Consider the following 27,020-nt stretch of genomic DNA (forward strand, 5'->3'; position numbering starts at 1 on the left):
TATGAGGAATCCTGATTAAAGTGCCTTGACACTTGTGCCTGCAGTTTTTCAGACATCAAGCCTTGTGTTTTTCCTTCTAGCATGGCATTTCATCTCTCCAGTATTGTCTACAATAGCTCATGGGTGACAGGTCAACTCTTTCTCTCTATTGTTATATGGTATACCATTCCTTAAAGGATAGCATATAGGAGACAGACAGTTTACATGAGTGCAACTTAAGGATTGTCAAAGCATTATGAAGAACATATGAAACTGTATCACTTTCTAATCATCTCTTAGGATATGAGATTATCATCAAGGGAAGTTGAGAGTTGGATGCCTGTGTTTTATTCTGGGCTGAGACTTGATTCTCAATGTTTTATCTTTTGTTACTCTTCTGGATGCATATGGCTTTAGTTTTTCCCCATTTCCTTTTTCTTTCTTTTTTTTTTTTTAAGAGTTAGGTCTCACTCTGTCACCCAGGCTGGAGTACAGTGGCATGATCATTGCTCACTGCAACCTTGAACTCCTGGGCTCAAGTGATCCTCCTGCCTCTGCCTCCTGTCTTTCCCCATTTTCTAGCATGCCTGTGGCATATATAGGAAAGTCTGAAGATTAATTTCCCTAAAGTCAATACATATACAAGTTTGCACTTGTCATAGCAAACACTATGACTTATCAATCACCCTTTGGGAATGAAGAAATTGTGTTTCTGAAAATTCATATCACATGGCTATGTTTTCTTTCAATAAGCTAAACAAAATGGAATTAAGGTGGTATGTTGGCACAGAGAAATCAATATGCTTAATGTTGCTGGTTACTCTTCTTTATGAAAAATTGTTATATCTGGTCAATGCACATGATGATCAGGTGGACCCCAAGCATTACACATGATCACAAGCAGAGCTAATGGAGTCCTTACATAGAACGTTTCATGGTCCTACCAAAATGTGAGAGCTTATAGTCTGAGACGGAGCTATGTGAAAAAAGAGCTGCAAAATAAATACTGTAGGCAAAGATATTCCTGTAACTGTTTCTAGGTGTAATAATAGCAACTAATGTGTTTAAAACTATATTGCTGAGTACTATTCTTGGTGCTGCTTTACTTTTAACAACTCTTCAATCTTCACAAAAACTCTATGCAAGAGGTACTATTATTTTTTTACAGGTGGAAAAAAAACCTATAGCAAGAGATAGGGTAAGTAATTATTCAAGGCCACATAGCTATTAGATGGTCAAAAGCTGGACTCAAATACAGATAGTCTGACACCAGAGCTCACATAGCCTCGTTCTTGTTCTCTGCCCAGTGAAGTCAATGGCTTGGCATTTTGATCCTATCAGTGACTTTTTCTCAAGCTCCATTGGTGATGATCATGAGACATTTCCAGGGCATTTTTCAAACAATTCCAATTTTGGTTTATAGCAAGGAAATTGCTGTAATGTAGCAACAAATTTCAATCATACTGCAAAAATACTAAACTGTACTAAATACGTCTTTACTAAAAATATTTGAAAAAATACTGTGGTGCAAGTAAGCCCAAATATTTATCATTGAATGTGGAATTATTCCACAATTTCAAATACTACAGCTGTTAGTCATCAAATAAGGTATGCACTAATAATGGAGATGATTACACTTGGCAAACTGCCACTCACTATATAAATGTAGGGTATTGTTACTGTTAAATTTTTACTCTGAACCCTAATGTAAAATATTTTAAGGTATTTCAAGTCTATTTTTGGAAACAAATATTGTTTGAGTTTTGCTTTGGTTCAAATGAGCAGAAATTATTTTTGGTGAACTTTGACTGCCAAGAATTTCTAGATGCAACACAATATATAAGCATGAATCTCATTCCTTTAGATACAAAAAGTCCTCTCAACACCACTCTTTCTCCATATGAATTGCTTCTCTGGACCCAAGGTGTGAACATATTGTGGTTGATATTGTGCATAAAACAGAACAAAATAGTAGGACAATATTCTCCTTAAAGCTGAAAAGAATTCTATCATCATGAAGTGACAGAAGTCCTCATTTAGGGGTCAAAATTAGAGTTATGAGAACCAAAAACTCTAAAGTACATCATTGAAAAGGAAAAAAAAAAAGAAAATCCTTTTTCTTTCCATTCCAGAATGAGCCTAACTACTACTAAGTGGGGCTAGAAGAAGGAAAGCAAAGCATGAACACATCCCCTGTAAGTCTCAGTGCCTACCTACATGTAAGGTCAGTAAACATTCAGACATACCTATATTTATTTATTTAATTATACAGCCTTATGACTAGAACAGTGTTCTCAACCAGGGCAATTTTGCCCCCCAAGGGACATCTGACAATGTTGGCTTGAGGTGAGGGTGCTACAGGCCAGAGATACTGCTAAATATCCCACAATGCACAATACAGCTCCTCACAATAAAGACTTATCTGGCCCCAAATGCCAGTGGTGCCTAGTTTGAGAAACCCTGGACTAGAGGAATTAACTTCAGGCAGGCATAAAATCTAGGCCTACAGGGAAGCTGGTACATCTGGGGAAGTGACACATTCTAACAATAAGCATCAGGAATGCGTAGATGTTGTTACTAGTTACATGTATCTGTTGATCATGTAGGTACGTGGCCAAATTCTCAAAAATAGTTGGGAGGGACCAAGTAGTTATAAATGTCTGCCCTCTTCCTGCAATGGGAATGGAAAAGGGAGCTTCTCATAGATAGGATTCTCAGCCCAATTAGGGAGAAACATCAATAGTAGATGCCTTCATGGGAACTTGAAGGCCAAGAAATTTTCTCTTTTGATTAGGACTGCTGCTATGTCATTCCTGTTCTGTGCATCTGTCTTTGTATTCTTACTCCATATTGAAGGAATCTGTAGCCCTTTCCTGGGAAGTTATCTTTCCAAAAATCATATCACCATCCCATCATGACAATGTACACGGTCATATAATAAAAAACTGTCCATTTATTTATTCTCTCTGAAGTATACTCCCATGAAAATGATGTGGCTTTCCTTTTTCACATTTTCTTTTCTCTGCTTCTTCTCAGCATTTAAGTATACATTTATCTTATACTGATTTATATTTTTTGGTAATCATCCTCTAGTTATTTCACATTGAGTATTTTGCTTATTAGATTCTGGACCAAGGCGAGAGCCGTATCTTCAATCTCCTTTGAAATCCCATCTGCACCTAGTATACTTTTGAGCACAGTCATTTAACAGCTGGTTGAATGAACTAACCAGTAATATGTGCCTAAATGAGAGAGCAGAATAAAATCCACAATAAATATTGTCATACTGACATTCCACTGGGCATATAAGGCTGATTGGACCACTCATAAAAACACACACACTATCCCCATAAAATATAATTGTCTGCCACAATTAAACTTAAAGAATGATTGTGTTATTGTATTGTTTACATTTAATGTACAGTTTCTTGCTTGGCAGAAATGTAATAGAACTTGAAAAGGAATTACATTTACTCTTTCTTTTTTTCTACAAAGCAATCAAGTGAGGCAAAATGTGGAACACTTAAGCCTCTCAGTATCAGTGCACTGATGTGTAGAAATGGATGGATTCTGGTTACATATTGACTATATGCAAAATTAGGAAGGTATTAAGTAATCTTAATTATTGCTGTTTCTGTTAAATGCTGTGAACAAGCCAAGTACTTTAAACAACTCAAGTAACCAGCTTCAGTGGAGACTGTAAACAACTAAATATTACTTGTAAACAACATTGCTTGTTAACAACTAAATATTCAATGCACTCAAATAGCTATTTTATGGGATCTTTTCATTTTTCCACAAAAGGGAAATACTAAATACCAGGAAAATTATATCTGAGTCACGATAACTAACATTAAAAACACACAGACACACAAATAATAGTTTGGTCCTTTATGACCAGAAAGTATTGGTCATTAAAAAGCCCTACTAACACTTACCTGGGATGAAAAAGTACACACTAAGAAGTCTGCCTGAGAGAGAAAATGTATATCCAAGATCACACCCCGAAGTGAATTTTCTGTATATCGATTGTGTAGTCCAGCTGACCAAGAGATAGAATTATCACTAATAAATTCATAATTGGGGTACCTGAGAAAACAAAGAAATTTATTCATGGTCACTGAAATCACAGTATCCCATCAGGATGTAGATTTGCTACTTTGACAAAGAGCTTCTCAAAGAGAACTTTAATTAAGGCATTCAATAGTGTAGTTCATGAGGCATCTTTAAATCCATTAGTGGGGCAAGAACCATTCTGGAATGCTCTGTATACAAAACATTATTGAGCTATTCTCTTTGTAATGAGTAACTTCTAAGAGTTTATTCAAAGTGCTTACATATACATTGAACTTTTCCTTTAGAATATAAATATCATAAAATTTCATTTAAATTTTTAATTTAGAATTTGTGATAATTCAGATTTGCTTTAGGCTTTGTAAATGTCTTCGTCATTGATATTACAAGTTGATATAACAAAGAAGTTAAGGGATGAATATTTAAAAAATTTTTGAGAACCAATAGTCCCACCTAATGGAATTCAGCTGCACATCAAAAAAAAAAAAAAAAATCCACCATGATCAAATGTGCTTCATCCCAGAGATGCAAGGATGGTTCAACATATGCAAATCTATAAATGTAATTCATCGCATAAATAGAAGCAAAAACAAAGACCAGGTGATCCTCTCGACAGATGTAGAAAAAGCATTTGACAAAAATTCAGCACCTTTTTATGATAAGAATTCTTAACAAAATAGGCATAGATGGAACATACCTCAATATTATAAAATCCATATATGACAAACCCACAGCCAACATCATACTGAACAGGGAAAAAGTGAAAGCATTCCCACCTAGAACTGGAACCAGACAAGGTTGCCCACTGTTACCACTTCTGTTCTACATAGTGCTGGAAGTCCTAGCCAGAGCAATCAGGCAAGGGAAGGAAATCAAGGGTATTCAAATAGGGAAAGAAGAAGTCAAACTCCCATCCTTCTTAAGGAACCATCTACTTACTCTTAAACAATAACAGTAATGGAAAGGCCATTCTAATAAATTTAGGAAAGCAAGTTCCCTATGGCTATCAACCAAGCAGTATTTCGGTTGACTTGCTTGAGATAGGATATGTGTTTAAAAATATTAAACAAGATATCTTTTAAAAAGTCAACTGTATGTTCAAATGATTGTACTTTGAATTAGAGGTTTAACTGTTCTCTAGCATAGAGTGAATCATTTTCTCAGTGTATAAGGTAGATCTCAAGTTAAGTTGCAAATCTTGGGAAGTTACATGAAAGGGGGATAATAATTATACCTACTTTATATAATTTCCTAAGAATTAAGTGATATAAAAGTTCTTGAAAAAGTACCTGATGTAGTAAATGCTCAATAACTATTAGATGTGATTATTAAACATTCTTCCCTTTGACACGCACCTAATTTTATTCCTGATTTCTTTAGATCTCTGCTTAAATATCACCTTATCAGTGAGGAATATGGCAATCCCTATCCCTTTTACCTTCCTAATTTTTCTCCATAGCTCTTTTGTCATTTCATATAATATGCAGTTACTATTTGTTTCCTGCCTGCATCCATTCCCACCTCCATCATCTCTAACTGGAATATAAGCGCTATAAAGGGATGCATTTATTCTGCTTTGTTTACTGTATTATTCTCAGCATTTAGAAGAGAATCTGGAATATAATAGAGGATGAATGAATAGATTATCTGCTGAAAGAATTAACAGTTTCTATTTAGAAACCCTGAAACATTCAGAGTCAGCTTATATGTTTGTCTTCCAAACAGTATTCCCCAAAGGTTAGGATCATGCCTTAGTTTCCTTTGCATCACAGCACCTAGCACTTCACACAGTGCTGTGTGAATAAACATGAACAAGTGAATGCTACCTATGTCTGGGACTTTTCCTAATCCCCTAACAGCTGCTTCAGATTTCTCTTCATTTCATGGCCACCAAGGAGCTTTCCTTCTTTGCCTCTCTAATAATGACTATAAAGGCAAAGACTCTGAGCACTATTTCAGACTGCTTTTTAGTGTTCAGATCTATTTGTCCTCATTATTTTTTATAGTTTTCCCTCCTCAGCTCAGAATCAGGGAGATGAAGAAAATGTCACATTTGTTCTAAAAAGAAAACAACCAGAAATGCTTTTAATGTGATCCCCATGAAGTTGCACACTCGGGCATGGGATAAAACAGCAACAAATAAGTATGAAGATGATGGAGGCTGGAGGAGAGGGGGAACTAATACAACCAGTACAGGTTTTATTCCTGAATAATGACTAACTTTGTCAGCATGGTTTGGGTGTCTAATAGTGTTCATTATTAGAGTGTTTAAATCACAGAATCATCGGCAGTCAAAGAAATAAGAACTATTAGAGTTGGCTGTCTGATATTGTATTCCAAGATTGTGGAGATTGGGGATGGGGTGAAACAGGAAGAAAAATAAGCCTTATAAATCTCCCAAAGAAAATATTTACATATTTAGTTTGCTCAGTGAAACAAAGAAAGGGGTGATTCATTTACCAAGAAGTAACACTAACATTAATGGTTCTTAACTTTCAGAACCAAACTGAAAGGGGGTCCTCAAGCCTATCTCTATATGCAAACGGATAGTTTCATGAAGGATACCAAGAGTGGAAAAAAACAAACAACAATGAAGTAAATAATGGGAGGAAGAGATTTTGCGCTTCTAATAATGAGCATGGAACTTTCTGCACAGACATGATTCTTATCCTTTAGCCCTCAAGTATGTCAGCAGAGGAATTCTTTTATCTTGTGGTTCCACAGATTGGCAATGATAAAAAGAAATTTCCTTTTTCCATCTTATACAAACTTATTTTTATATCATTCGCAAATGACTAGCTTGCAGTTATAAACTAATAACAAATTTCTTTTCTCTGAAGTTTTTCTCCAGACCGAGAGAGATACAACTCTTGGTGATTTCACCGTACCTAGTATATGACACCTTCGGGACACTTATCTAACTATATTATAATTATCTGTGACATGTATATTATCTACCAGTTGGATACTCCCTGAGATAAGGAGCCATACATTATTTTCCATTTGTCTTTATATTCCTAGTGCCCTGTACTGTGTCTAGCATATTATAGAAGAACAATAAAATAATAAACAAATGTACCACTCAGTGCTAATTCTTCATTTCACAGGGCAATCAAATACTTTACAAAAACTTTCTAACAATTTTTCTTGCCTTTACTCATTTCGATGTACCTAATTTTAGGAAGAGCTCCTCCAGCATTTTTTATAAAGAACAAACGAAATATGTAAATATTTCCGCTGGGAGATTTTTAAAGGCTTGTTTTTCTTCTTGTTTCACCCCATCTCCAGTCTCCATAATCTTAGAATACAGTATTCAGATAGCCAACTTTAATAGTTCTTATTTCTTTGACTGCTAATGACTCTGTAATTTAAACATTCTAATGGTGAATTACTTAAAATACTGCCACATTAGAATGGCTTCCACAGTCACTCGGATGTTGGTGATAAAATCTCATGAACCCAATCTTAACCTAGAGAAATCTGAGGTGTAATACCAAGCCACAAAGCATTAACTGCTCATTTTCATATAGAAGCCATATGTATAAAGCTGACTGTAACCCCTTTTTCAAAGGATAAGCTACCCAGAAAATGGATTTTCTTCTGTGTGAACCCTATACATCACTTAAGTTTAATTCTTCATTTCTTTACCCTCCTGAAGCAAAAAAGTATTGTAATGATTACACTGGCCATTATATGCTCGTGGAGAGATTAATTCATGCTTTTGGTCTCTTAAAATAATGGTAGAGATTTTATGATATGTTGAGGTATCAAAACTAATCCTGAGAGGTCTAAAGCAGTGTTAATTCAAAGTGGAAAAACATTTAAGTAAAAGAATGAAGGAAAAAGAAATAGCATTTAAATTCTTGAGAATATCTTTTGAAATGACTCAACAAGTTAAAATAAAAAGATTTCCAAAGAGAAAAAAATTATGCATAAAATGCTACTACTACATTTATAACAGAATATGGAGAAAACTGCTGCCTGGACTACCACTGGGAGAGGAGTTATAGCTGCTGACTACAAAGAGGAAACTCAAGTTTTACTATTCCCAAAGTCCAACTGTCAACTGTACTATAGGGGTTATTTGTATAAAAATGTTGGGCTGTGCTACAGATCAAAGCTATAAAATGCTTATATTCTTTTATCTAAGTACTTCCAAGTTTACAAATCTAGCTGAAGGAAACAATGTAGATAATTTAAGACGTAATTCATGGTATTATTTATAAGAGTAAAAAATTGGAAATAACCTAACTATCCAATATTAGGAGAACGGTTGGTCAAGTAAGCAATCGCATATCCATACAGTGGATATGTAGACATTAAAAAAGATGTCTACAATGACATTTTTAGCAACGTGAGGAAAAGGATCTATTGTTGTATTCAGTGAAAAAGAGTTCAAATTATTTAGAATATGATCAACTACAGTCATGGGTCACTTAAATGATGGGGATATGTTTTCAGAAATGTGTCATTAGGTGATTTTATCATTATGCAAGCAGCACAGAATGTATTTACACAAACCTGGATAGCATAGCCATCTATACCATACCTAGGCTACATATATATATAGATATATATATGCATATATATGTATACCTATTGCTCTTAGGCTGCAAACCCGTACAGCGTGTTACTTGTACTAAATACTGTAGGCAACTATAACACAATGATATCTGTGTATCTAAAAATATTTAAACACAGAAAAGGTACAGTAAAAATACAGTATTATAACACTGTATTATAATCTTATGGACAACTGTCATACATGTGGTCTGTGGTTGACCAAAACATGTGGTGCATGACTGTATTAAAAAATATGGCTATATAAATGGGACTGTGGATAATATATTTTTCTTGCTTGTGTATTTACCAACTACCATATTTTCTAATGAATGTGAATTATTTTTAAAATCAAAGAAAAAAGGAAAAAAGCTTGTGATATATTTAAGAACAAGTGAAAGAGTAGACAAAATTAATATCTTTTTCTTCAATCAAGCTACAAATTCAGTCTGGTGTTTTAAAATGAAGAAATATGGTGAACTATCACTATTTGGTTTTTCTCTAGCAGGTCTGAACATTAAACTGGAAAGGTGTTTGTGAAAATTTTTATTATGTTTTGTGCCCAAATGTTCATTTAATCCCTAACTCTTGTATTAACTCATTTTTATACTTGGCTGACAAATTTCTTGGGCTTTTGTATACACACACATACACGTACACACACACATATACACACAGGCATGTGTGTGCAAGTGTATGTGTGCTCCAGAGAGGGAGACTTAAAAAAAAAAAGGCAATTTGCATCAAGTTAATTTGGATTCTCAGGAGGTAGAAATAGGATTTAAATTATTATATAATGACTTGGATTAATACCTGCATTGTAGTCCTTATTCTAAATCTGTTTTTTTCCCCACCCCTATTTATGCTATAGAAAAGGGACCAATAAATACATTAATTGAATAGCCAAATAGCTTAAATGATTAATGGCTGTTTTGAAACTGATGGGGTTGAAATCAACACAATTTAATATTTACTGGACACCTAAAAGAGCTAGGTATTGTGTCCAAAGTGCCTATAATCCAGTGAGAAAGACAGAAGCAAGTGCTAAACACTGTGACAGAGGACTGCACAGAGGAGGGAAACAACCCAGACAAGGCATCAGGGATGACTGCTGGAGGAGATGGTATCTGAGCACATGTAGGACTACAATTTTCTTCCTCCTCCTTCCCTTTCATATACACTTAATATATCCTTTATTTATTGATAGTAAATGAAGGCCAACTCCAGGTTCATTCAGATCCTATGATAAGAAAAGTACAATTAGGATCAGTGCTTTGTCTACGTATTTTCATAACACCCTATGTTAACCCTATAGTAGCATTACTCACACTGTAGTGTAATTGTCTGTTCCCCCACTAGATTTGGGAAGTCCTTGAGAGCAGGGCATATCTTGCTTATCATGGAATACTCAGCACCTAGTACAGTGCCTGAAATAAAGGTGGGCTCAAAAAATTATGGTCACTGTTCAATACATACTAGTAGTCTTTATTCCTTCACTAATAAAACACATCTTTTGATTCTTTACCTGTCTTTAGAATAACTTCCAAATTCTGGAAATTTTTATAAGACAAAAACTCTTTATCTACATAGGTGTTCAGCTGCCTATAACTGTCGGCGAAGACAGTGAGATAAAAAGAGTAAGCACTTGGTGTGTTTTACTGCTAACAGTTTTGTATACTTGGTTAGTGTTATGAACTGAATATTCATGTCCCCCCAAATTCATATGCTGAATCCCTAACCACAGTGTGATGGTATTTGAAAATGGGGCCTTTGGCAAGTAATTAGGGTTAGATGACATCTATGAGGGTGGGGGCCCTCATGATGGAATTAATGATCTTATATGAAGAGATACCAGAGAGCTTGTGTTCTCTCTCCCCACACACAAAGAAGAGGTTACGTGATCACACAGTGAGATAGTGGCCACCTATAAGCCAAGAGAAAATGAAATCTACCTTGCTGGCACCTTTATCTTCAACTTCCCAGCCTCCAGAACTGTGAGAAATAAATTTCTATTATTTAAGTCACCCAGTCTATGGTATTTTGTTATGGCAGCTCTAGTAGACCAATGCAGATTTTGGTACTGAGAAGTGGGTGATATTTTTTGTTGTTGTTGAGACAGGGTCTCACTCTGTTGCCCAGGCTAGAATGCCATGGCGTCAGCCTAGCTTATAGCAACCTCAAACTCCTGGGCTCAAGCAATCCTCCTGCCTTAGCCTCCCGAGTAGATGGGACTACAGGCATGCGCCACCATGCCCGGCTAATTTTTCTATATATATTTTTAGCTGTCCATATAATTTCTTTCTATTTTTAGTAGAGGCAGGGTCTCGTTCTTGCTCAGGCTGGTCTCAAACTCCTGAGCTCAAACATTCTGCCCGCCTCGGCCTCCCAGAGTGCTAGGATTATAGGCATGAGCCACCGTGCCCGGCCAATACTTTTAATCATAATATAATGATTATGACTGGTGCGTAAGTCAGTGGTCTAGTTCATTTTGGATTTCTTATTACAAGGCATTATCAGATATGGCTAATAAAATATCCTTTGATTAGATTAACAAGTACACAGTCATTTGAATTTTTAAAACCCCAATAATATTATAACAGAGTGACAAGTCATGGGAATTGAGGATTCTTTTCAACTAAAAGAGACAATCCTACTTTAGAATCACTATTTGGTCTAACTTACTTTGTTTTGGCTTCCTTTAATAAAGAAGGGTCATCCGTGGCCAAATATACTCTTTTTTTGTCCACTTGCATTCTGCGTGCAAGAAGCTGAAAATGTTCTTCAACATGCACCATGTATTCCTCAATGGGATGAAAGGCAGCTTCTGTTCCCACTTTGTCTGTGCGTCTAACATGGACTCTGGGGGAGAAATTCAGACTCTGTTGATAATGTGCTGATGCACTGGGTGCTTCCTGGGTACTCTATTTATATCCCTATTCATGGTGGCATTACAGGCATTTTAACCAATTTTTCTTTCATTTTCACCATGAGAAAAAAAATAGTATTTAAAAAACTGAAACACATATATTCTAAATATGTTTGCAGGTTAAACAATACAAGGAGAATTAGAAAATAAGTAAAGCCTTGAAGAATGCTTTCTTACAGAGAAAGCAATTGACATGTCAGGAACAAATGGGAGATTCCAGAGTTGTGCTTCACACTAGGCAGCAACACCAACCAGTTGTCCAGAAAAAACTGGATATAACTTTTAAGATTTTTGAGACCAAAATGTTACCAGGATTCACAGTTGTTATTATATAACATGAAAGATATTGTTTGTAAAGTTCTGATGTCAAGGGTTTTTTTTTTCCTTCATTTTACTCTGTAGAGTCACTTTAACTGCCAGCTCATAGAATTTAAAGATGTCCACGGAAAACACGTGGACTTTTCCAATAGTACAGTTAAGGCAAACCTTTTAAGGGTTTTTACTATTTTTAAAAAATGGAGCCAATCCAGCCCTATTGTTTTGTGCATAATGAATTTTCTTTCTTTGTTTTTCACTCCATCAAATACAAGCAGATACTGATATAATCTGTCCTGTTTAAGAAAGGTCCCAAAATTGTAAAATTAGGGACACAGATTTACATTGTCCTGTACCGAAGAAGGCGCTGACTTCCACAGTATTCTCCTACCATCTTAGTGCTTTTGAAGTAATTTTAATGGAAATAAGAATAATAACAGTCATAGTATATTTTCATAAATTAGAAGATTCTCCTCAAATCTGTCCTCCTCGTCCCCCCAAATTACTAAATCACTATTCATATGCAGAAAAAGGAAAAAAGGTAGGTTTGTTTTCCTTTAGGTCAAAGCATATAGGCATGCCTTAGGATAAGCCTAAGGCCAGGTTTTTACTATGAATCTGGAATGAAGGTTTGATTTCACTGGAGTTACTTTGTCATCTCCATTGCTATTCTTTCCTTTGCATTCCAGGCTATAGTCCAGATGTGGATACTATTACATGCACATCTATTCTATAGTCTTTTCCTTCCCATATTCTTCCTAATCATCCCTTCTCCAGGGAAACTGGAATTGTTCAGTGTGCTCTAGAGAGATGAAGTGGGGCAGAAAGAATGATTCCACTGAATTTCAATGAAAAGTTCCATGAGAAGAAACAATATTTGATATTCTGATTTCAGATGTCTTCCTTTAGCTCTAACACTTAGACTAGGGGTCAGTAACTTCTCTACCTATGAAGACTAAGACACAGGGGAAGGTGTGGAGGCAAGAAATATGAAATAAAAATAAAAACAAAAGAGATCTGTAATGATAGGAAGAAGAGCCAAAGGAAGAGGAACATTTGACACAGTAGCAGACAGCTACTAAGCAATTTTCTTAGCTGTTCTAAGTGAACAAAGGAAGAATAGTTTCCCTGGGCTCTAAGGTGAACTCTGGAACCTCTATTCTTTGGTGGGGCTGTAAAAATTAAACTCTATTGTAAAGTTCACACCATATTGTAAAGGCTCATAACCCTGTTACTATCTATCACTATTTGAGAATAAAAATCAGATTCTTACCCAATAACTGGATGTTTGAAGCCAAGCTTCTTGGTGGCCTCTTCTATTTCCTTCTCTAGCCAAGGTTGTGGGCGGATCAAGTATTTGACAAACTGGGACACCCACCACACTGCAGGATCACCATGGACACGTACAAGTCGATCTGCGAGGTCCTCTGGTACAGCCAAGGGTAGATAGGGAGGACGTGGATGAAGACTGTCGACGATAGGAAGCTCAACCACTTGAACATTTTTGTCTTTCACTTCACCTAACAGAATATCAAAACATATCATTACCACACTGTATTTCTCATACATCTACACTCAGCAAGAACTCACTCTGGGTGCTTTCATCCTCATAGCAACTCTAAGGAAGTATTATAATTTTTACTTTACAGAGGAAGCTAAGTAACTTGCCCAAGGTACCAGAGCAAAAGTGACAGAGCTGAATTTCACATGCAGGTTGGTCTGCCTCTTGGTCCCATGACCTTTTCTAAAAATTTCTATCATAACATGCTATCATATCAACACCTCATACCCCAAGAGAAAGATGGTATCCAGCACTCAATGTATCTAATCAGAGAATAACCATATTGCCAGTAGACACAGACAGCTAGCAAAGTTCTGTTTTTTGTTACTATTTTTTTTGGAATTAGACAAGAAAGTGTTTTCAAAACTTCCAGCTTGTCACTATAGCAAATTGCTCTTGCACTATTTTCATGACAGTGTATGATGACTCTGGGGATATCTAAAGATTACAATTATAAGCCAAGCATCTGTATCTTTTGAAGAAAACAATTTAGATAATTCTAAAATCTTTTTTTCATGTCCAAAATAGACCTATTGTATTTTCAATTATGATAGTAACAGAATCTGTGTTGCTTGTTTACCTGGATATTAAAGTTCAAATAGAGGTCTGATGCTAATCTTTACAGATGATTACTTTCATAATTCAACTTCTAGGTATCATTAATGCTACTGCTATTCTATCAACCTTATAAGGCAATGATAAGAATAAACCACAAGGCAATAGCCAGTAACCCTAGAGTTTATTTTACATATTAAAGGCCACATAGTAATAACTGGGAGACACAAAGATACCAGGCAGAGAGATTTTGCTATCATAAAATGTACTGAGTTAAATTTTCAATAGCAAAAAATATTAACCCAAACATACAAAATAATTCTAGTTAAGATGTTGTCATTGTGCATAATGAATTAGAATCAAAGTCACCAGATCATTAAAGAAAGAACACACTTACTGAGAATAAACCTAGAATATGTTTAAAAAGTATTCACTAGAATGAAATACAGTCTTCAAATTCTGTTTTTCCGTATATATGCAAAATGTTTTAAAATAAATTAAATGATCCGGGAATGTAGTCAATCAAACCAACTGCATGATTATTAGAAAGTCAGTTTGGTTAATAACCACTGGTTAATATTCTTTCTCTGACATGTAAAATTCATTTCAGGATTCTTAGAACAAAATCCTTGAAACACGACATTTGTTACATGAATAAATGGCAATAAAAAAATTTACCATCAGTATTGCAGTTCATCTAGGGTGCCAGTTAAGAAAGAGTTGGGCAGCTTTATCAGATGAGAAACTATAATTAAGAGCGTGACAGGAAAAAACAGGCTGCATTTTAAATTAAACTGTAATAGTCTCCCATAAGGCAAGGAAAACTAGGGTGCTTTCCCTGATACAGAGATGATCGCAGGAGTAGTACATGTATTAGAGAGAAAAGGAAGAATAAAAGAGGAAGGGGTAAAATAATAATTTTTAAATAATTTAAAAATAATTTTTAAAATAATAAGTAAAGAGACAAAGAAAGGAAGACCCCAGCCTTTCACATATGGCCATAAATTCTGCTTTCTATAAGCAAAAGCAAAATTAGTAGGGATGGCTTCCTCTTGCAATTTCTTCTTAACAAGGTAATAACCAGGAATATTCAGGTAACAAGAGAATATTCTGTGCAATTAGCTCCAAATTTTACTTATATGAAAGTGTTACCCTCTAATTGCCCCAAAGCCTCAACTTCCTTATAGTTTGCCCTATTAATGGCTTTCAGAAAGAAATGAAAACTATGCCCACACCTTCAAGAAAGAGAACTCAGTTTATTTTTATTGATTCTTTGTTCATTCATTTATTCATTTGTTCAAACATTTAATGAACACTACTATATGCCAAACACTGTATTAGGCATGGCATATAGTGATGACATGGTTCTTGACCTCCAAGTTACAACGACTCAAGATTTCCAGTTCAAAAACCTCACCTGGACTAGACTGCTTTCAGTGAAAGAAGAATAAACAAACAAAACAAAACAAAACATCACCAACAAACATGCTATCAAAAAGATATCAGTACTCAACTGCCTAGTAAAATATTTTTAAAAAGGTGTTTACATTTACAAATAAAAAAAACTCGCACAGAATAAAAGCTTAGATTCCTCCATAATGATATATTTCAAAATGAAAGAAAACAACATAATACATGCTATGTTAGAAGGCCCCTTCTTTTACTTGCTTTGCCATATAACATTCTACATTCTATTGGAATACAGCTTCAAAAGAATTTTAATCTGAAAAAATCCTAGAAATAATTTTATTCAATGTTTTCTAAATTTTAGTTATTTGTATACCATCTTTTGATTTTTACCAGATCCTTATACCACCTGTACTATTTAATATTTAAAAACTGATACACTTTTTAAAACTTAAATTAATTTTTTATTTTACAGATGTTAACCCTAAACATAAATTCACAGAAAACAAAACCGTGTTACTAAATTCTATCTATATGGATGCTATAGCTTATTGAGGACTCTAAGCCCAAACCAGATTTCTGTTAAAAAGCAAGATTATCAGTGAGGTCTTAAAGGGTGATAATTGCTTTCCTCCTTGTATCTCCTATGAGTTTGAAACCAACTGAGAATGAAATAGAGAGAGGAATAGGATGGTAACCAAAATATCAGCTTGATAATCAATAAGGATGAATTACAAAATGTGATTTTGTGGTTTGGATTTATGGCTTCATGGGTTTTCTAATGTCCCCACCTTGTTCTGAGAAGAGTTTGTCAGTCAAAGCCTACTACGTGTGAAGGAGGAGAAGCATGCTTTCTGAGAATGGGCAACACTATGAGAGAAGCCAGAAAGGGCTGTGCCTCACATGTTCAGTTCCTCCTCCCAAACTCACTGGTTGGATAACACACTACTTTCCTTCCAAATGGAAGGGAAATGAGGTAAACAGAAAGAGCAAAAAAGAACTTCTGTAATTTTCCCTTCTAAGGAATTAATTTGACTTCTGTAGAAACTCTTAAGGAGTGAAGGATTCATAGTGCATGCCCACCCTCCTTCCCCCCTGAATGATTATCCAGTATTAGAGAGCTATTAAAGATATCTTGATACCAAATTGAGACTTTCTCTTTGACATAATCTGAAAGATTGAAAAAGGAGTAACTTTCTCACTATGTGATTCAATGTTTATTTTAATGTTTTATCAAGTCAATGCTTAAAATGATCTCATATGCCACCTAAAATCATCTCTAGTAATCTTGAGTGGGTTTCAGAGTTTGAGAAACACAGATTTACTAAAACTTTCATTTTACAGAGGAAACAGACTAAGAGAGGTTAAGTGAACTTCTCAAAGGTAATACTGCTAATAAAAGGGCCAAGATCCGCCCCTAGTGTTTATCTATTACTTATACTACATTCCACTTTCTGAAATCTACATTTTAGGTGACTTTTACTTTTAATTGAAAATTAATAATTGTGTATATTATAGGGTACAATGTGATGTTTTGATCCTTGTACATATTGTAGAAATATTACATCAAGCTAATTAACATATCTGTCACCTCACCAACTTATTTTTTTGTGGTGAGAACATTAAAAAATCTATTTTTATAGCAATTTTGAAATATACAATACATTATTCATAACTATGGTAACCATACAGTGCCAAAACCCACTAAAACTTATTCCTCCAGTCTAACTGAAATGCTCATCAACATCTTCCTTTTCCCCATCCATCTCCCCCACCCTCCAGCCTTTAGTAATCACCTTTCTACTCTCTGTTTCTATGAGATTGACTTTTTAGATTCCACATATAAGTGAGATCATACGGTATCTTTCTGTGTCTGGTTTATTTCACTGTTAGAAATAATAAACAAAATCAATAAAGTCGCAGGTCACAAAATCAACACACAAAAATAGTGTTTCTATACCCTAACAACAAACTATCTGCAAAAGAAATTAAGAAAACAGAGGGAGGGAAGATGGCGAAGTGGAGGTGACCTCCTGGATTCGTGCTCCCGGAGAGGAAGGCATGGATCTTGACCTGCCACAACGCTAGAGGATCGCTCCCCTGCAAGAACGGCGGTGTGAACCCACAGAGAATCACCGTGGGACACAGAGAACAAGAAAAAAGAGGCGAGTAGGAAATCAGACCGAGATAATTTGGAGAGTGTGGGACGGAAAATAGCGGAGTGCGGGACGGCTGCACCCGCCTCACCAACGAGTGAGGCAGGTTCAGCCCCACAGCAAAGCGGCTTGATCTCCCCACTGACCTCCACACCCACTCAATCAGGGATCTGACTGAAGTTGGGGCAAAATCACCGCGGGAGACGTGGAGCTCTGAGGACAGGTGACATAAGCGGGAAGGAGCTTAGACTCTGGGGGGTTTCTGCGGCGATGCAACACTTAAAGCAAAAGTTGGGGAACTGCGCTGAGGCGAGGGACCGGGATCGCGAAATTATAAAGCGTGTTTTTTTTTTTTTTCTTTTTCTTCTTCGGCGGCCCCCCAGCTGGGGAGCTGCCATGGGCTGTGGTGCTCGCCGGCCCGGCTCTGGCGCCTGCCGAGCTCTGAACATTCTCCCCCAGCGTCTGCGATCGGCGGGCGTGCGGTCGCCATCTTGGGACCCACAGCCTAGCTGCTGCGGAACCATAGGGTGCCGCGCAGGTCCCCGGGCAGCTCCCTTTTATAGTCCATGAACCCACGCCAAGAGTGATAGCTCTGTATGAACTCTGTGGACAGGAGACATCAGCGGGACAGAGCTTAGACTCTGGGGGATCCCCGCAGGGACGCGGTGCTTAAAGGGAAAGGTGCGGAACTACGCTAAGGGGAAAAGCCGCGAAGGGTCATGGAATTACAGATTTTTTTTTCTCTTTTTCTTTCTTTGTTTTTTTCTTTTTATTCGTATTATTTTTAATATTATTATTATTTTATTATTATTAGTTTTTTTCTCTTTTTCTTTTTATTCGTATTTTTTTTAATTTTATTATTATTATTATTATTATTTTCTTTCTTTCTTTTTCTTTTCTCCTCTTTGGTGGCCCTCTAGCTGGGGAGCTACTGTATACTCCTGAGCTCGCCAGGCCCCCAGCTCTGGTTCCTACCGGACCCTGAACATTCACCCCTAGTGCCGGTGATCTGCGGGCGGGTAGCCATCATTGTGGGGTCCAAGGGCTAGCTGCTGCAGAGCCATAGGGTGCCAGGCGGCTCCCCAGGGGGCTCCCTCCCCTGGTCCATGGACCCTCTCCAGGTCCCCCGCCCGGGTGTGAACACTGCATGCTTCCCCAGACGCAAGAGTGTGGAACCTGGACCTTGGGGACATTGGGACAGGGTTGACCTTTGCCCGTGGGAGCTGCAGCAGCTGGGGCACTGAGTGAGCGAGGGCACCGCTTCCTCCCCCTAGCCAGTGTCTTTCCTGCAGAAAGAGACAGAAACCACCCATCTAGAGGAAGAACCAAAAAACAGGAAAAAAAAAAAAGAGAGAGAGAGAGAGAGAGACTTTCTGCTTGCAAATAGTGTGAATCCTGCCTGCTAACTGAAAGTCCACAACACAGTGACTTAACTTGCCAAACCGGTCTTAGGTCAAGCCAATCCTCTGGGGGTGGACCCATCAGAAGCAGTCCCCCAACTCAGATAGAAAAAACTCTAAACAACACACAACAGTCTCCCCCTCTGGACAAAGGAAGCAACATACCTAGATTGTTTCACAGCCTAAGAACAGAGTACAAGGCGTGCTGTTAGCCAGACTAAAGCTGTGAGAAAAGATCTAACAATAGATCCAGATGGGAAGGGCTCAGTGGAAAAATATGGGGAGCACAAAAAACCAAACGGAAACCTCACCCCCAAAGAGAAATACCAGCTCTCTTCCAATTGACACAAACCAGATTCAAAATACCAACATGTTACTGGAAGAATTTCAGTTATAGATTACAAATAAGCTGAATAATATACAAGAAAAAATGGATAACCAACACAAAGAAACCACACACACAAAAAAAATCCAGGATTTGGAAGAAAAATTCACTAAGGAAATTGAAATATTGAAGAAAAACCAAACTGAACTCCTAGGAATGAAGAATTTATTCAGGGAGCTACAAAACACAGTGGAAAGTCTCAAGAACAGGGTAGATCAAACAGAAGAAAGAATCTCAGAGATTGAAGATAACTCTTTCCAATTAAATAAGTCAGTCACAGAGATACAGCAAAGAAATAAGAAAAAAGATCAGAGTCTACAAGAAATGTGGGATTATGTGAAGAAGCCTAACGTGAGAGTTATCGGCATCCCTGAGGGTGAAGAAGACAGTAAGCAAGGGCTGGATAAGCTATTTGAAGACATAATACAGGAAAATTTCCCAGGCCTTGCTAAAATTCCAGATATACAGGTTCAAGAAGTTCAAAGAACCCCTGGTAGATTCATAGCAAATTGGAAAACACCACGCCACGTAGTCATCAGACTGACCAAAACATCCACTAAAGAGACCCTTCTTCGAGCTGTAAGGAGAAAGAAACAAGTAACACACAAAGGGAGGCCCATTAGAATTACGCCAGATTTCTCAACTGAAACTTTACAAGCAAGAAGAAGTTGGGGCCTCATTTCTCACTCTTCTATAACAGAATAATGCCCAGCCTAGAATCTTGTACCCAGCTAAGCTAAGCTTTCTATATGAAGGAGAAATTAAGATATTCTCAGATAAACAAGGACTGAGGGAATTCACCAAGACAAGACCAGTCCTCCAAGAAGTACTCAAAAGAGAGTTACACATGGATCAGCACAACAAAGACCCACGAATGTAAAACCACCCAAGAGCTAAAGAGCAAATTCCAGCCACCACAATGAGAGAAAGCATAACAATGAAGTTCTACCCAACAAGATGAACAGAAATCTGTCCCACTTATCAGTTCTCTCAATAAATGTCAATGGCCTGAATTCCCCACTCAAGAGACAAAGTCTGGGCCAATGGATAAAAAAACACAAACCAAGTATCTGCTGTCTTCAGGAAACTCACCTAACCTGCAAAGATGCATTTAGACCGAAAATAAAAGGATGGAAATCGATATTTCAAGCAAACGGTGGCCTAAGGAAAGCTGGTGTGGCAGTTTTAATTTCCAATAACTTACTCTTTAAATCAACAAAAGTAATAAAAGACAAAGACGGTTACTATATACTGGTGAAAGGCACAATTCAACAAGAAGACATAACCATACTTAATATATATGCACCCAACTTCGGCGCACCGAGATTCATAAAGCAAACCCTACTTGATCTGAACCAAATGATAGACAACAATACTGTAATAGCTGGAGACTTTAACACCCCACTGACAGTACAGGACAGATCCTCCAAACAGAAAATAAGCAAAGAAATAATAGACTTAAATAGAATGCTAGAACAAATGGGCCTGACTGACATCTACAGGACATTCTACCCGAAATCCACTGAATATACATTCTTCTCATCAGCTCACGGGACATTCTCTAAGACTGACCATATCCTAGGACATAAAGCATGTCTTAAAAAAATTTTAAAAAATAGAAATCATACCATGCATCTTCGCAAATCACAGTGGAATAAAAGTAATAATGAACCCTAACAGAAACTCTCATTCCTACTCAAAGTCATGGAAGCTAAACAACCTTCTCCTGAACAACTATTTTGTAAAGGAAGAAATCAAGTCAGAAATCAAAACATTCTTTAAATTAAATGACAAAGGTGAAACAACTTATCAAAATCTATGGGACACAGCTAAAGCAGTCCTCAGAGGAAAATTCATTTCCATAAATGCCTATTTCAAAAAGACAGAAAACTTACAAATAGACAACTTAATGAACAGACTCAAAGAGCTGGAGAAAGAAGAACAGACTAACCCCAAACCCAGCAGAAGGCGAGAAATTATTAAGATCAAATCAGAATTAAATGAAAAGGACAATAAAAATACCATAAGGGAAATTAATAAAACAAAAAGTTGGTTCTTTGAAAAGATAAACGAAATAGACACACCACTGGCTAGACTAACCAAGAGCAGAAAAGAAAAATCTCTAATAACTTCCATCAGGAACATGAAAGGAGAAATCACGACCGATGCCACAGAGATACATGACATCATCTATGAATTTTACGAAAATCTTTTATGCACACAAATTGGAAAATGAGGAGGAAATGGACAAATTTTTAGAAACACACAGCCTTCCCAAGCTCAATCAGGAAGAAATAGAATTCCTGAATAGACCAATATCAAGAACTGAAATTGAAACAGCAATAAAAAACCTTCCCAAAAAGAAAAGCCCTGGTCCAGATGACTTCACACCGAATTTTACCATACATACAAAGATGAACTGGTGCCCATCCTACATAAACTATTCTCCAATATCAAGAAGGATGGAATTCTCCCCAACACATTTTACCAACCCAATATAACATTGATACCAAAACCAGGAAAGGACACAACAAAAAAAGAAAACTACAGACCAATTTCTCTCATCAACATAGATGCAAAAATTCTCAATAAAATCCTAGCAAATCGTATCCAAGTGCTTATTAAAAAAATAATTCATCACGACCAAGTAGGCTTCATCCCAGAGATGCAGGGGTGGTTCAACATATGAAAATCTATAAATGTAATTCACCACATAAATAGAAGCAAAAATAAAGACCATATGATCCTCTCAATAGATGCAGAAAAAGCATTTGACAAAATTCAACACCCTTTTATGATAAGAACGCTTAACAAAATAGGCATAAACGGGACCTACCTAAAAATGATACAAGCCATATATGACAAACCCACAGCCAACATCATACTGAATGGGGAAAAATTGAAAGCATTCCCACTCAGAAGTGGAGCCAGACAAGGCTGCCCACTGTCCCCATTACTTTTCAACATAGTATTGGAAGTCCTTGTGAGAGCTATCAGGCAAGAGAGCAGAATCAAGGGTGTCCAAATAGGGACAGAAGAGATCAAACTCTCACTCTTCGCTGATGATATGATGTTATATCTGGAAAACCCCAAGGACTCAACCAAGAGACTCCTGGAATTAATTAATGAATTCAGTAAAGTCTCAGGTTACAAAATCAACACACACAAATCAGAGGCATTCATATATGCCAATAACATTCAATCGGAGAACCAAATTAAGGACTCAATACCCTTCAAAATAGCAACAAAGAAAATAAAATATCTAGGAATATATTTAACTAAAGAGGTAAAGGACCTCTATAAAGAGAACTATGAAACACTGAGGAAGGAAATTGCAGAACACGTAAATAGGTGGAAAACCATACCATGCTCGTGGATTGGAAGAATCAACATTGTTAAAATGTCTATACTACCCAAAGTAATCTATAGATTCAATGCAATTCCTATTAAATTACCAACATCATTTTTCACAGATTTAGAAAAAATAATTATACACTTTGTATGGAATCAGAGAAGACCCCGTATAGCAAAAGCAATTTTAAGCAATACAAACAAAATGGGAGGTATTAATTTGCCAGACTTCAAACTATACTACAAGGCTGTGGTTCTTAAAACTGCCTGGTATTGGCACAAGGGCAGGGACACAGACCAGTGGAACAGAACAGAAAATCCAAATATAAAACCATCCTCACATAGCCATCTAATCTTTGACAAAATAGACAAAAACATACTCTGGGGACAAGAATCCCTATTCAATAAATGGTGCTGGGAAAACTGGATAGTCACATGTAGAAGACTGAAACAGGACCCACAGATTTCACCTCTCATAAAAATCAAATCACAGTGGATAACAGATTTACACCTTAAATGGGAAACGATTAGAATTCTAGAAGAAAATGTAGGAAAGACTCTTACAGACATTGGTCTAGGCAAAGAATTTATGAAGAAAACCCCTAAGGCAATCACAGCAACAACAAAAATAAACGAATGGGACCTGATTAAATTAAAAAGCTTCTGCACAGCCAAAGAAACAGTCACGAAAATAAACAGACAGCCTACAGAATGGGAAAAAATTTTCGCATACTACACATCAGATAAAAGACTGACAACAAGAATCTATTTAGAACTCAGGAAAATCAACAAGAAAAAATCAAACAACCCCATCAAAAAGTGGGCAAATGACCTGAATAGAAATTTTTCAAAAGAAGATATAAGAATGGCTAACAAACATATGAAAAAATGCTCAACATCCCTAATCATCAGGGAAATGAAAATCAAAACCACAATGAGATACCACTTAACTCCGGTGAGAATGGCCTTTATCAAAAAATCCCAAAACAACGCATGTTGGCATGGATGCGGAGAGACAAGAACATTCATACACTGCTGGTGGGACTGCAAACTAGTGCAACCCCTGTGGAAAGCATTATGGAGATACCTTAAACAGATTCAAGTAGACCTACCATTCGATCCAGCAATCCCATTATTGGGCATATACCCAGAAGAACAAAAGTCATTCTATAAAAAAGACACCTGTACCCGAATGTTTATAGCAGCACAATTCACAATTGCAAAGATGTGGAAACAACCCAAATGCCCATCAATCCACGAATGGATTAGTAAACTGTGGTATATGTATACCATGGAGTATTACTCAGCTATAAGAAATAACGGTGATACGACATCTCTTTGGTTCTCCTGGAGAGAGTTGGAACCCACCATATTAAGTGAAGTATCCAAAGAATGGAAAAACAAGCATCACATGTACTCACCAGAAAATTGGTTTCCCTGATCATCACCTAAATGCACATCGGGGAAGGATACCAATTGGATATCAGACTGAGACGGGGGGTGGGGGGAGGGGATGGGTGTATGCCTATAGGATGAGTGTGTTGCGCACCGTCTGGGGAATGGTCATGCTTGAAGGTGCTGACTCGGGGAGGTGGGGGGTGCGGGGAGGGGATGGAGGTATGACTACATGGTGAGTGCCAGGCGCACTGTCTGGAGAATGGACACGCTTGAGGCTCTGACTCAGGGGGATGGGTGGGACATGGACAATGTATATAACCTGAGCTTTTGTACCCCCATGAAGAGCTGAAATTAAAAAAAAAGAAAAAAAGAAAAAAAAAGAAATTAAGAGAACAATCTCATTCACAATAGCATCAAAAAATAAATAAAATAAAATGAAATACTTAAGAGTATATTTAACCAAGGAGGTAAAAAACATGTATACTGAAAACTATAAATATTGAAAGATATTGAACAAGACACAAATAATAAAAAGATATCCCATGTTCATGGACTGAAATAATTAATATTGTTAAAATGTCCACACTACCCAAAGCGATCTACAGAGTCAATTCAATCTCTATCAAAATTCCAATGTCATTTTACACAGAAATAGAAAAAACAACCCTAAAATTCATATGGAACCACACAAGATCCCAAAATTAGCCACAGCAATCTTGAGCAAAAAGAAGAAAGCTGGACACATCACACTCTCTGATTAAGAAATATATTTTAAAGCTGTTGTGGTCAAAATAGCACGATATTGGCATAAAAACAGACATGTTGACCAGTGGAACAGAACAGAAAGCCCAGAAATAAACCCAAGTATTTATGGCCAACAGGCTTTCAAAAAAAGGTGTCAAGAACACACAATGAGAAAAGGATCGTCTCTTCAATAAATGGTGTTGGGAGAATTGGTTCTCAATAAGCAGAAGACTGAAATGGAACTCTTGTCTCACATCATATGCAAAAATCAACTCAAAATGGATAAAAAACTTAAACATAAGATTGGAAACTATAAAACTACTAGGAGAAAACATAGGGAAAAGCACTATGACATCAGTCTGGGCAATGATTTCTTGGAAAGAATTCTAAAAGCACAAGCAATAAAAGCAAAAATAGATAACTGGAATTGCATCAAACATAAAAGCTTCTGTACAGCAAAGGCAAAAGCACACTGAAGAGACAAGCCATGGATTGTAAGAAAGTATTTGCAAACCACACACATGATAAAGAGCTAATATCCAAAATATATAAGGAACTCAATAATAGCAAGAAAACAAATAACCTGATTAAAAAATGGGCAAAAGATCTGGACATTTCTCTAACAAAGAGATATAAATGGCCAATAGATATATGAAAAAAATGCTCAACATCTCTAATTATCAGAGAAATACAAATTAAAACCACAATGAGATGTCATGTCATACCTATTAGAATGGCTATAATCAAAAGCATGAATGATAAGTATTGGCAAGGATGTGGAGAAAAGAAAACTCTTGTACACTATTGGTGGTAATGCAAATTAGTTCATCCATTTTGAAATCTACATTTGTTTTTTACAAAGTATTTAAGTATGGCTGCTTTGATCAATCAAGAGAATCCTGCCATTCTATCAAGACTTTAGTGCTCGAAAGAAATACACCGTACCAACCTTCCAGCAAGAAAATGTTTTATATGTATAAATCATACATAAGTTAGCGTTATTCATTTGTAAAGAATCAGTACAAACTACCTTGGGGTTTACACAATTGATTAATCAGTTTAACTTAAATTAATATGGTCATTATTTATTATTTCAAGGACACATATTTAAGACTATCTCCTTGCTCTGGGCTGAATATGTCTCCCCCTATGTCATATCTTGAAATCCTAACCTCCATAGTGATGATATTAGCAGATGGAGCCTTTGGGAGGTGATTAAGTCAAGATGGCAGAGCATGAATGGCCAAAAGCAAACAGGTCTGGAATAGGTTGCCAGTTAAGAAAAATCTCTAATAAGATATCACTACCCAGAACTTAAATTTTACTTGGGAGAAGGTGGGGATTATTAGCAACTTTTTGATGATTTTGAACCAGAGAAACTGTCTTCTTTCTAGACTCAAGCCTCCTAAAGATGTTTCCCTCCCTATCCACATAGGTCCAGACTTCCTCCAAATAAGCACAGAGGAATGGAGTGTGAGGTCTTACATTCCCTTCCTGCAGGTTGCTTTGAATGGTTATGGCTGCCAGGTGACATCACATCCAACAGCCATTTCAAGGACTGTGCAAATTGCTGAGGGTCATGTCCTTGGATGCTGGAACAGGACACATGAAGCAAAATATACTGAGGCAAAGGTCTACTCATGTAGTGTCTTGACTGTAGCGTGCAGTGATTAAGAGTATGGGCTTTGGACTCATAAAAAGCGGTGTCTAAATCCTCTATCATTTATCAGTGGTGCGACCTTGAATAAGTTATATTTAACTTCACCCTAGTTTCTCCATCTGGAATAGTACCTTACTCATCTGTAAAATGGATTAAAACAGTACCTTATTCACAGAGTTATTTTAAGGATGAAATGAGGTATTACATGGAGAAAGCTAAGCACAATGAATAACACAGAATAATTCTCAAAGAACATTAGTGCTTTATCTGGGGATAATTGTGCTGAACATTTCTCAAAAAGTTGGCTACAGTTTGGTCCAGGAAGAGATTATTTGCCAAAGTATCACATTCTCTGAAAAATATTATGAAAGTGCCCCGTTTTAGTGAGCACTTTACTCCCAAAGTATATCTAATTCATGTTGTTTACCATAGGTAATAAAACAATGAACAGCTTTTATCTATTCAAAATATTAAACAAATGATCAAACTGAAGAGCAGAGACTCCTAGCTATTTCAAAGTTCTGACATTCCTGTCATCACTACCTTGAT

The 27,020-nt window shown here is 36.7% G+C and overlaps 1 protein-coding gene across 7 annotated transcripts in view; it reads right to left on the bottom strand.

The window, feature by feature from the left end:
- Positions 1 to 27,020, bottom strand: part of FUT8 (fucosyltransferase 8) — a 266,970-nt gene that overhangs the window by 6,215 nt on the left and 233,735 nt on the right. For 6 of the 7 annotated variants that reach the window (XM_045565543.1, XM_045565561.1, XM_045565552.1 and 3 more), the window contains 3 exons: positions 13,128 to 13,374; positions 11,296 to 11,472; positions 3,918 to 4,068 (listed from right to left, as the gene is read on the bottom strand). In XM_045565543.1, coding sequence (XP_045421499.1) covers positions 3,918 to 4,068; positions 11,296 to 11,472; positions 13,128 to 13,374 — 575 coding nt within the window. Of the gene's footprint in view, positions 1 to 2,935; positions 3,222 to 3,917; positions 4,069 to 11,295; positions 11,473 to 13,127; positions 13,375 to 27,020 lie in introns of those variants that run through there. The other variant, XM_045565572.1, reaches the window with a different exon arrangement.

This window comes from Lemur catta, chromosome 1 (genome assembly GCF_020740605.2).
Source record: "Lemur catta isolate mLemCat1 chromosome 1, mLemCat1.pri, whole genome shotgun sequence".
NCBI classification, from domain to species: domain Eukaryota; kingdom Metazoa; phylum Chordata; class Mammalia; order Primates; family Lemuridae; genus Lemur; species Lemur catta.